At 41.4% G+C, this 12,794-nt stretch overlaps 1 protein-coding gene across 2 annotated transcripts; it reads left to right on the top strand.

Moving 5' to 3' along the window:
- The first annotated feature begins 4,125 nt into the window (after positions 1–4,125).
- Positions 4,126–11,772, top strand: errfi1a (ERBB receptor feedback inhibitor 1a). 2 transcript variants are annotated; one of them, XM_059330294.1, is made up of 4 exons: positions 4,126–4,302; positions 7,856–8,061; positions 8,426–8,514; positions 8,737–11,772. In XM_059330294.1, exons 2-4 carry the CDS (start codon positions 7,910–7,912, stop codon positions 9,894–9,896), a joined length of 1,401 nt encoding a protein of 466 aa, XP_059186277.1. In that variant the 5' UTR covers positions 4,126–4,302; positions 7,856–7,909; the 3' UTR covers positions 9,897–11,772. The 2 variants fall into 2 exon arrangements, with proteins under 2 accessions (XP_059186277.1, XP_059186275.1); XM_059330292.1 differs by having other exon boundaries at positions 8,423–8,514.
- The last annotated feature ends 1,022 nt before the right edge of the window (positions 11,773–12,794 follow it).

Genomic DNA, 12,794 nt, shown 5'->3' with positions numbered 1-12,794 from the left:
TCGTTATTGCTGCTTTTGATTATATTGCGCTCCAAAATAGAAAATACCTGTGTGTGAGGCAATTTACTCTAAAATCCCTCCATTTCCCAGAAGTCTTTGTACCAATACAGGAAATGATTAATAAGTGAAGCAGCTGGAGGATTCTCAGGAGTTTGGTATGGCTAACAAGTAGAAGTGCTTTAATATGGTCGTATTTACATTGTAGCGAGAGATGACAGCCCGTTGCCTGGGGAGTTGTGTTTTGTTTCCACGGCGGGAGCCAAGTGTGTGTGGGTCTGCCAGACGAAACCACGATCCAGCAGTAAGACATGGCGATGTGTCAGCCTGAGCCTGGGCTGTGGTGCTCACAGCTGCAGCGGCTGGACTCATCTGCAGTGTGAACCACGAGGGCAGGACACAGTCATGTTGGAATGAAGAGCGTATTGTTACTGTGGGCTACTGTTGCTTTTCTCTGCAGATGATTAGAGAGTGACTGACAATATTTGTCTTAAAACAGCTCATTTTTTTAGCAACTCATAGCTTAACTTACAATGAATACATTAAAACAAGTCAGTTCATCCAAGCTATGAAAATCCAAATTCTCATTCTTTTTTAGCTGTGTACTTTCACTTTTTCATTCACCTTTATTTAACCAGGCAGGTCATTAAGAACAAATTCTTATTTACAATGGCGGCCTGACAATCGACAAGGGCCACTTGAGGGAAGGGGAGTAAAACACAGTAAAGATCGTAAAAACACAACAACAACAGTAACAACAATAACAAATAACAGAATACACACACACACACACACACACACACATATATATATAAAATTACAACAATATCACAGACAGACAGACAGATAGACAAACTTACTTTTGTACTTAGTTTTAACTCTATTTTCTCTCCATTTCTTTCTTTCAATTTCTGTCTATTTCTGTGGTTTTGTTACATATTTTCTGCCACGACCAAAATATAATGGAAGTGAATGTGAATAAACTTGAACCAACCCAGTTGCATGATAAATATATTAGCATTGTACATTTCTGCAAACCACAAAGACATTGAATCTTGAAAATCTGGCATCAAGTGATGCACTGGTTTGCAGTTCTCAACATGTGGTTAAGGTTGTGAATTGAAACATACTTGGTTATGTTTAAGAAAAAGATCATGGCTTGGGTTAAAATTTGAAGTTAAAAGTTTGTTACATAACATGAGTTTCGCTGTCACTTCAACATGGGACACAAACTGGACACAGAGCATTGCTCCTGGGTGAAAGTCTGGAAAAGACATTTCATATCAATGTAAATGTGGTTTGCAGAAACGTCCTATGCCCACACAGCGCAGCTCAATCAATATGAAAGGTTTAGATGTAAAAGGCAATATACAGTTGATATTTATTATTGTTATTAATAATGATAATAATAATAATAATACATTTTATTTGTAATGCACTTTACATTACAGGAAATCTCAAAGTGTTACAGGTTAAAAGCATGACAGTCTAATTATAAAAAGGATAAAAAAGGAAAAAAACAGCTAAAAACAGAAAACATACATACATAATCTTTTCTACTTAACGAGTGTTAATATCTTAAAACCCACCTGTCTGCATTTGGGTAGGGTTAGAGTGAGACAAAAAAGTGCATTTTCACAAACCAGAAGATGTAACCTTTCAAATGAAGCCTCATACATGTATTTTGACTTTACAGTTATTTTATTATTAGCTGCTGTGTAACCCTAACTCTAACTCTACTCGACAGGTGGGTTGTAAAAGCTTAAGCAGAAAAATATGTCTTTTTTTCAATGTGGCTGAACTGACCCTTTAAGCTTATTTTGTGTCAACAGCATATCTGATTATTATGTCTAAAGGGAGTCTAAAGTTGTAGACCAGAAATTGCATACAATAACCTTTAAATTTGACAGATGGATAGCCAGGAAACCTTGGTTGAAACCGTTGCTTTGAGCAAAAACAAACACAAGTTTGACACCTAATCAGTGAAGTCTCCTACAGCCTGGCAGGCTTGACGTCACCTTACTACAACACTGAACCTTCTGCTGCTGTGTTTATATCAGTGTGAACTTTGGACGCAGGCTAAATATCCACGTAATTTAATGACCTCAGCAGGCAGGAGCGATCAATGCTGTGACCTCCATAGTGAATAAATCATTTACACTGATGATACAGACTACTCCCCCCCCCCCCCATTTCCAACTAAACTCCACCCTTCCTGTTGGTGAGGGATTCATAATAAGCTGAGAGACTGAAGCGTCACTCCATAAGTATACCATTGTGTTGGAGTGTGAGCCACAAAGGGAAATTCCTTTCTGCTCCAAGTGCAGCTGAAAGGAAAACGAGCCGAAGGTGTCATTTTTTAGGGGGTGGGAGAAAGCTGGAAGTGGTGGATAAATCTCAGCATGAGTCATGAAGCAGAACCAAAGAAAAGGCAGAGTAGTTTTTTTCCTGAGAAGGATATCCTCTTTGACACGATTTCTTTCATCTGCCATCTCAAACTCTCATCAGAGCTGCCTCTGGCTGTGGGTGCTTATCTCCCTCCCTGACTAACTTTTTCTATTTTTTTTCCTCCCTGACTAACTTTATAAGGCACTTCCTGTGAGTGATGACATCACGATGTGGCTCACAAGCAGGGAGGGGAGGAGGGGGGGGGCTGAAGTGGGAGGAGAGACAGTTTGAACGTGAAGCCTTTTTATCCCACTCAGTGTGTCTGTTTGGTGAAACATGGAGAGTTTTCCAGCAGATTCAGACATTTAAAGCAGGAATAAACATAAAACATGTTTTTTTTAACTGGATTTGATTACATTTCATTTCTTTCACTTTCACAAAATGTACCTTTATTGTTATAGTTGAGTATTCCCTGCACCATCCATCAGATAAAACTTGTTAATAATTTTTAATCCAAACACTGATGCTCATTTTATCCGCAATCACACACACAAACTGTAAATTTCACCTAGAAAACCCCTTCCTCTGCTGGTCACGACTGTCCCAGGGAATCCCAAAAATGTGCCTGAAATTATAAAGGGGGATTAGCGATAGCCCAATCCATGTAGGGGCCAAATATGTTATGATAAGCCTTTTGGGTTTGAGGGGCCCCCTTGCCCAAGCTGTAAAGGATTTACGAACTCAGGCACAAGAACACTGTGTTCTCTCTCCGCACACACCTCTTGCTTTCTGCCACTATTGATTCAACACACAAGTTGTTTGTAGCCATTGTATCGCTGTGTTTGGTTAGTGTGCATGTCAGTGTTGGGTTTGTATAGCCCAGTTAGGTTAGGTGACATAGTTAATACAACACCACTTAAGATCTAAGTAGGCTAAGTGACTGGAAATAGAGGGTGTGAGGGATGATTTTTCACATTTAACCTAAACAGAAACAAAGAAGATCTATTTATATCAACGCCTGAAGCTGCCGTGTTGAGGCGAACATTATGTCAGGTCGACAGAAAACAGGTCCTGCTAAAACAAAATGCACAGGGTGATCTGATAAGTAAACAATCTGGGCTCCTTTCAGCCAGCAGCTGTGCAGATAAGAGTGTTGCTGGCTGTGTTTCTCTGCCTGTTGTCTGCGTTATCTACTCTGGAGCCATCCCCACTGCTGCCCTCGTCTCCCTGCAGAACTGTACACTTTGAAAGCACATTTTAAAAAAGAATATAGGTCACAATGCAAAGGCTGATGTTCCACCTTGTCATTATTGCTGCTATGAACAGCATGCAGGTATGAATAAACATCACTCCACTGCATCAGCCAACCACTGAGCAGTGCGTTTAATGTATTCACAGAGCAGCTGCACCTCTAATTGTTGAGGTGTTTACTGGATCCTGCATGTCCCCATCCCAGAGGAGCCGTCTATCAGCTGACTGGATCCTTGTGTTCACACCTGCTCCGTCCTCTCAGGTTAAAAGCAGACTTTGATCACATCAAGTTAACTTAAATTAGACCTGTGTATACAGTATGTTCAAGGGTGATTGTGCAGTCCCATGCTGCACGTATGCACACTTGCAGGCAGTGAAAAAAAAAAAAAGAACACTGCGTCTTTAAGAGCAAGTGTGGGGGGGCGGAGCCAGCGCGTCTCTCGTGTGGTGGAGCTTATAAAACATCTCACTACAATACTAGACTTATCGAAAAGTGTCACAGTTTTAGCTGTAGCGTCACAAATCGCTGGCGTCCTGTTCCCCCCCTGATGCAATCAGAAGATTACAGACTCAAATAGGAAAAAGAAAGAAACTATAAAGGAGCTATACTTCGCCAAACAGGAGTGTAGGAGTGAGTCAGCGGTGGAGAACTGCGAAGTTATTTAGGTAAGTTCAGAAAGTGGCTTGAAATGTGTGGTGTTTGCTGCTGTAAGAGCCCATGTCTTGTCTATTGTTTTGTATGTTGGTGCCAGCACGACAGACACCGCTGATTGATGCAACTTCAACTCCTATTGCGATTATTTGTGTGTATTTTTAGATATTTTATTTTATTATTATTTTCTCAGCCATTTGGAGCAGCAGCGTTTCTTTTAGTGGACATTATTCGGTGTTTTTTTTTTTTTTTAATTCTGACAAAAATGAATTAGGAACACGTTTGTCAACTTTTGCTCAGTCTCCATATCTAGCTTTATTATAAATATAAGGTGTCTGAACCCTTACATAACTTTGTGCAAACCTGTAACCTGTTTGGAGTCTTCCTTTCAAAATCCATTTAAAATATCCTACCTTTTCCGCTTTAACTGAGGGGAAATTACCCACTCTGTGTCATCATTACCTGGCTGTGCCAGATATCTGACTTGTGTGTTGTGAGTCACCTGCCTGCTAGAGGGCTTTTAACCATTATTATCTCAATCCGGTAAAGTGAGGGGGTGTGCGCGCTGTTTGCTTGCCGCACAGGTAGAGCGGGTATGGTTGCTCGGAAACCGCTGCAGGGGTGTCATGATCGGGGTGTGAACTGCTTCTTTCAAGGCCTGCGTGTGTGTCAGACTACTACAATCCTGAATCAAAGGCAGGCTATCTCCTGATGTTTTACATCACTGTCATCAGACCTGCTCCTTCCCCAGCACCCATGGGCCCTGTGGTATCTCCACACTGGGCCTGTCCACCTATTGTATGGACAGAAAGGCCAGCCCTGACCATATAAATACTCCCACTCTCTGCTCAAATGATCTGAATTATTTGACTTGAAGAATTCCTCTTTAACAGGGTCAATGCTCTGCATGACTACGCATCATTTGTTTAATCCTGTTGCCTGTAAATGCTCCAATGGTTAACTGCCAGGATGAACCGTCTTTGCACCTGTTGCAAGAGGAAGCACAAGCCCCCGGGGTTCATTATCGAGGATCATGTTGCTTCCCATCCCCGCCGAACCGAATCGACGGCCCTGGGCATGGGGAGTGCATGCCTTGTTGGGCAGTTTGGCTCACACTGATGCCCCCAGGCTTCCTGTTGTTTTAGAGCTTTGTTTCTCACCAGCTGTCAGGGCAGCACATAAATATGGCTCATAGAAGAGCAGGAACGAGGGGGCCGTGTTCTTCTCAGTCATCACTCCAACATTATAAGGAGGACAGCGTGTCTCTGCGTGTGCACACACCTCATTTGTGGTCTCCAGAAGAGATGACCACTGGGCCACCGGATGGATGCACCTGTTCTGCTGCATTCTGACAAATAGGACTTGTGATACAGCGGTGAAGTCATTAGACGTTCTGCTGCAACAGTGCATGGCTCAGACAGGATGTACAGCCACGATCACAAAAAAAGTTGTGACGCTGTGTTAAACTTAAAGAGTGTATTTTGACAAAAACAAAAGTTTCAGTTTGAGCTTTGAAGGGTTTTCAGTGGAATATACGTCACAAAGGATGAGCAAATTATCGCATTGTGCTTTGAACAACGTTTCAACATTTTTGGAAATGTATTTCATGGATTGTGAAATTAAAGCCAATAAATCGTCAGCCAATAATACAAAGCCAAATTGGTTTAATTTTTTTAGCAGGCGCCGAATCTACACACTTGGCTTCAGTAGGTGGCAGTGTGAATTTATATAATGTATTGTCGTGTCAAGTATTTAAACTGAATTTGTCTGCAAAACGCTCTATAAAATTATGTTTGTGAAGTTTTTTGACAAACTTCACTGTAAAAACGCATGGAAATTTTAAGTCAGAACTGTTAATAGGGATGTCAGTTAGATCAGAGCTACAAAATATTAAATCCAAAGCCTTTTTTTACCCTCAGATGAGCGTAAACAGTTTGTGAACTTCTTTTTGAACTACAAAATGTGAAATTATCGCTTCAGGTCACCCTAACTAAGAAGCATTTATTGGTTATTGTCTTAATTCTATATTCTGCCTCCCTCATAGTGACCCCATTCAAGTGATAAAGGCGGTTCCTACTTTGATATAGCACTTTCTAAACTCATGTCTCCAGAGATTGTGACATACTGAACAGGTTAATCCGGTGTGTGAGGTTTAAAAAAAAAAAAAAATCAGATCATATTTTGCTTCCAGTGTATTGCTGACCCCAGAAATATCAATACGCTGCTGGTTTTCCTCCCCTCTGAATATCGTACACATTGTTTACTCAGGCCTGACACATACTTGACATGACACGAACATTCAGGTCATTTGACTTGAGGAGTTCTTGCAACATCAGGTATATCTCTGGTTACTGGAGGAGCCCCTTCCTCTGCTGTTCAGGACAAGCCAGATTGCAGCACAGTCAAGTTTAAAATAACCCGTAAACTTGTGAAGAGCGGAGGCACAGTTTGTAGAAATACAAGTCTGAAAGTTGGTTAATGAGTTCACACCTAAGATTGCTATGTTCCGACGTTCTGGTGTTTAGACTTTCATATAGAATCTTATGTAAGGCTGAGGTTGAATATAAAGGTGAGAATTAACTTGTATTTGTTTGTCAGTTCCACCAGTTGCTTTCACAATTTCCACTTCAACAAACTCAGCTTTCTAACTTCCATATTTCATCTGCCTCACGCTTGTTGAAAGAAGTAGACATGGTCAACAAACAGAAACACAATCTGTGCATAACAGCAACATTTTAACATCAAGATTGTTAGTTATTTTGGTCTGTCTACTGCTTTTCTGCTTTCATTGTAAATTACTCTGACCAGAACATTATAAATGACAGAGCCCTCTGTGCTATATGTCATATGACAATATATTTTTCACCAAAACGATATAAAAATTATTCAGTCTTAGTATAAGCTGAACTGCTTTATGGCAACATTGCATTATTTTGATGACCGTTTATATTCTGATCCTTGCGCGCAAGTGTACAAAAACTTAAGCTTTATAATGTATTACTTCATATATAGACTATCTTCATTGAATTGCCAATAAAAGTAGTGGTTTGTACCTGTTTCTATAGTGATATTGTTGATACTGTTTCCTGTTGTTTTATCATTTCAAATGTCTTTGAGCATCCTTTTGTAGCACTGTACAAATAAAATGTATTATAATTATAGTATATCAGGATAAATATTGTTGTCAAGACACAAAATTACCGATATCAGGATCAGATTTTGGCAATATTGTGTCCTCATGGTGTTGGGACATAAGTGTCCTAAAATCTTGTCTTTCCTTTGTCATAAGAGATTGTTGTCTTGTCTTTTTTAAGAGTGAAAAGAATCCCAAACAAAAGGCTGTAACTAAATATTTGGTTTGTTTGGCAGCAGGGAGTGGGAGATGATTTGTTTTATATTCTAATATCAAAACTTTCTCTTCTATCTTGGCTTCAGTAGACGATGTTGGCTCAGCTTCCAGACGGTGCTTTTCAATGCACGACCACATGTTCTGTTTCTCTTCATCTGCTTTTGCTTTCAACCTCCTTTTTTCGCCTTATTCATGTCTCTGTCTTGGCTGTGTTACAGGTACACCAGAAGCGGGAGCAGCCAGCCGGGCGATCTGAGTGTTTCCTGACTTTGATGCGACCCGAGTGTGCCTGGAGCATGTCCACAGTGGGCCTGACTGCCCAGGAGATCTCTTTCCCAATAGAAAACCCCTTCCTGAGGGGCAGCTACTGTCACCGCATGGCTGGATCCAAACCCTCCTGGAGCTATCGCCATGAGCTGGACAAGTGAGTGTTCATGTGCCACAACTAGCAGTCTGTTAGGGGAAGATTTCTCATATTTCTTTAAAAACCTGCATGACATGCTGCACTTTTATGGTTCAGGTCAGTCTGGGATTTCTTGTAAAGCACAATTAAATAATAACAATAATAATAATAATACATTAAATTTATATAGTGCTTTTAAAGGTATTCAAAGTCGCTTAACATGACAGGAAATTAGACACACACAAACACAAAATACAGAAGAAAACAACTAAACAGAGATGAGAGATTATGAGTTCAGGTATTGTAAGCTATTTTGAAAAGGTGGGTTTTTGCAGCTTTTTAAAACTGAGTCTAATTGATTTATTTTCATGTTTTTTTCCAGCAGCTTCTACTTCAGTATGGACACTGCACACTCAGACCACAGCTCTCGTGCGCAGCATAAAGGGCCCCCTCCACCGTCTCTAAGTCATGAAAGTAAGTCATCGTGATTTGTCTTTTGAAATACACAAACGCTGCATTGCATGTGTTGTTTCTTACTGGATACAGTAAGTGGTTTTCCAGAAGCTAGTCTTCCACAGGAGTCCTTTTTTACAGGACGCGGTGAAGTTGTAGTAGTAAATTATGATTGTTGTTCACCAATTTAATACTCTGTGTGTGTGTGTGATGCTTATTTTTTTTATTTTTCCTCCCTGACAGGACATAAACACAGTCCCAGCTCACAGAGATTACCTCCGAAGAAATCCCGGCCCTCCCACCTCCCCTTATCCTGCAGCGCTGAACCATCCACCCCAAGTCCTGCTGATGACGACCAGGTGGTCCCCTCATTCCAGCGGCTCTCTGTGTACGAGTGCAGCAGTCCCCCACAGACGCCGGGCAGATGCTCCAAGCCTCTGCCCCCGATCCCTCCGCACACAGACATCTCCCCCGAGCAGGCTATGGACAACGAGGTAGAGTTTTTCACAAGTTCGGACGACAGCCGCTGCCTGGTGTCCGACCAGTGTTCCAAACCGTCTCCTTTCCGATACGGAGTCCCCAGTCGGAGGAGCTTCAGGGACTGCGGGCAGATTAACTATGCCTACTATGATGGGCCATTAGGACCGCAAAGCCCGAGGCAGCCCCAACAGCAACAGCCCCAACAGCCCCAACAGCAGCATCATCAGCATCATCAGCATCAGCAGCAGCAGCATCAGGCCCCTCCTCCACAGGAAGTGCGGGAACATCACGAGCAGCAGAGACATGAACCTCCTGAGCCGGTGGTCTGTCAGAGACAGCAGGACAAAGCTCAGAGGAGGCTGCGGCGCTCACACTCCGGCCCGGCCGGATCCTTCAACAAGCCCTCTCTGCTGCGCCTCACGTGCCACAAACGGCACACTCAAAGTATGGACAAGGGCGAGGTGCCGCCCCCCATCCCGCCACGAACAATCAAGACAGGAGACTACCGCCGCTGGTCAGCAGAGGTCTCGTCTGGGGCTTGCAGCGACGAGGACAAACCGCCCAAGGTGCCCCCGAGGGAACCTTTGTCCAGAGGAAGCTCCCGCACCCCGAGCCCCAAGAGCCTCCCGACGTACTTTAACGGGGTGATGCCCCCGACACAAAGCTTTGCACCAGATCCGAAGTACGTAAGCTTTCGGGGTTTACAAAGACAAAACAGCGAAGGCTCCCCGTGCATCCTCCCCGTTATGGAAAACGGCAAGAAGTCCAGCACCACACATTACTATCTCCTGCCTCAGCGGCCCGCTTTCATGGACTCACCTTGTGTCGAGCGGTTTCTCAGCTCCGCGGCACGCAATACTGATGCATCAGACTCGGACTTGGACTGTCACACCAGCAGGAAAGCACATGTGGATTTAGTTTGATAAGTTGTAGTGGAAGTAGCAGACTCTACTGTACATGAGCAAAAACCACTTGAAAAAATGGTGTAACTGCACGCTAACAACCCTCATACAGCTGCTTTTACTTTTTTTTTTTTTTTTTTTTTTACCCCCCGATGTTTTCTGAACACAGGGTATGTGCGCACTGTTTTCAGTTACTGGTAATGTTGTAGTAGCTATCACAACGGAGATACTTTATGTAAAGAAAACTGCATCTCTGACTATAGATTGTGGGCAGAATTCAACATTGTAGAGCTTATTTTTGATATGATTTTAATTTCACGACATTCAATATCGTGCTGTTTTTGCTGACGACGTGGTACAGTCAGAAGGTACAAGCGGGCCTTGAACCTCTCATGCTCAGTGTTTTTTTTCCGTACCTGGAAGGTTGAGGATGTTTTGTGAGATGCACTGATGCTGCTTTTGTGTCTCACAAGGGAGAAAAGGTCAGTAATGTAAAGTATCACTTAATATATGAAGTCGAAACACAAGGCCAATTAATTTTTTTTAACGAAATGAAGGATGCTAGCACACAAATCTCTTTTCTGTTTGCTATTTTATATCGACACTGATATGGTTTCCCTGCCTTGATGAAGTTTTACTCTTACTCAGGCCACTATATCCGTGTATATTTCCCACATGGTACATTTTTACAAAGCAGTGGGTACCATTACTGGTAGCTACGCATGTTTCCATTGGAATGTCTAGTGCAGCTTATATGGTGTCTGTTGATATGAGTGTGTGTATGTATGTGCGTGGACGTGTTTGTGCATATGTGCATGTGAACAGCAGTTGGAAAAGTGTTCTGGTGAGACTTTATAAAGCAACTTTTCTACAATTGGTAGAAAACCATACTTGTTACCGTGCTCTGCCTAATTGCAGCCCTCTAAAAAAACAAAAAAAAGGAGAAAAAAAGTGCTTTCTTTCAGAGTCCAGGTCTGTTTTGTTGCACAGAAATCGACCTGAAGTGAATGTATGCTATTCTTACTGAAATTCCATCAAACAGGTGGAGGAGCTTATATCTTTTTGGTCAAGCTGTGAGTCGTCGCTTGGAAATAATTTGCCTCAAGTACTACCTCCCTTTGATATCAATCCTATATTTCACATAATCCCCCATTAGTAAAGCCTAAATCTGAAATAATGATCTATAAAACATGAGGTAACCAGCTCCAAATGTGACCTGACGCAAGTTTTAATTAGGTTACACTTCAGTCGATTTTAACCGGATATCCTTAAATAGAGATTTTAGATCACAGAGATGTTCGGCCAACCTGTTAATACAGACGCATTACAAAGACAGTGCAAGGTTTACCTACCTGACACAGACTTTCCTGTTCTGCTCATGCATTCCTGCCTTACATGATTGCAGTGGGTGTGGTCTGAAAGACTTTGGCTGCTGGCAGCCCAGAAAAAATATGAGTTATATTGTTGTAGATTATTCAAGAAGCATCAGGACGATATAATAAATGTAGCACATGTATTGAAGTAACCCTTGGTATCGAACACGGTGTTCAGTTTGGGAAACTACTAAGGTCAAATGGTCATTGAAATATACTTTTTCTTCTCCCTCCTGCTCATGAAACCTTGCCAACACAATGTTGCTTTTGACTTAAATGTCTGAAAAAAATGTTTACATCATACACTGATACTATTTAATCTTAAGGTATTCATATGTCTTATTAGAAATAATAAAACTGAATGAAGACTAGTTTATCAAGAAATAACTTCTCTGCTGTGGTGAAGACATGCACTGGGAGAGTACAGTATGCTGTGTACAGTATTTAACAATTCCATTTGTTGTCATGAAGTATATAGTCTTTGAAAAAGAAAGCAAAAATAAAATGACTTATTTATGAGCCTGCTTCGTTCTGTTTCTTCAATCTGTCAATCCTGCACTCTCAACTCAGCTGCTTGGCCTGTTTTATCACCCACACACCCTCATGCTGAGCCTTATTGTGACTGGCCTCCATCCAGAGAAAGAAGAGTGACTTACAATGGTCGACTGACAGGTGTACAGTGATTTGCCTTCCTCTTCCTGGTTATAACACGCTCCCCTCCTGCTTTGATGCTCTGTGGCAGCCAGCTTTGCGCCCACAGGTTTTTTTTAAGCACTTAACAATGTTGCAAGTGTTTTTTTTCTCTTGACTTGATTCCATGTGGTTTAGGCATCGAGCCGAAACCACAGCGAGCCACACAGAGCATTAAAGGTCAAATAATTGCTAAATTATTACAGTTACACCATAACCTGTCAGCAAGGCATCGACCATGTCTGTATAGGTTTGAGAGCAATTGATTCACCATTATGTGTCTTAACCCTTTATCAGGCAAAGAACTATATTTGGTAAGGGTAATATTTTGAGAAAAAAGTTTCAAATTTGCTAGATTAAAGTGGCAAATCTACAAGAAAAAAAGTTGCAGATTTAAGAGATTTAAAGTGGCAAATCTACGGGAAAAAAGTTGCAGATTTACAAGAAAAAAGTGGGGAAAAAAGCAACTTTTTTCTCCCAGATTGACCACTTTAAATCTCATAAATCTACGTATTTTTTTCTCATAGATTTGCCACTTTAATCTTGTCAATTTTTTTCTCAAAATATTTTCGTATGGTTTTTTTTTTTACACGTTCTGGCTGTATGTAATATCCTCCAATATTCTCTAGGGTTGAAATTTGGAATTTGCAAGTATTTCAATGAGTGTCCTATTAAGGGTTAAAGTGGTGAACCTGGGAGAAAAAAGTTGTTTTTTTCCATTTTTTTCTCGTAAATCTGCGACTTTTTTCGCACAGATTTGCCACTTTAAATCTCTTAAATCTGCGACTTTTTTTCTTGTAGATTTGCCACTTTAATCTAGTAAATGTGCAACTTTTTTCTCGAAATATTACCTGAA

The sequence above is a fragment of the Centropristis striata genome, chromosome 3, assembly GCF_030273125.1.
Source record: "Centropristis striata isolate RG_2023a ecotype Rhode Island chromosome 3, C.striata_1.0, whole genome shotgun sequence".
NCBI lineage: Eukaryota > Metazoa > Chordata > Actinopteri > Perciformes > Serranidae > Centropristis > Centropristis striata.
This window is presented reverse-complemented; position numbering and strand designations above follow the sequence as displayed.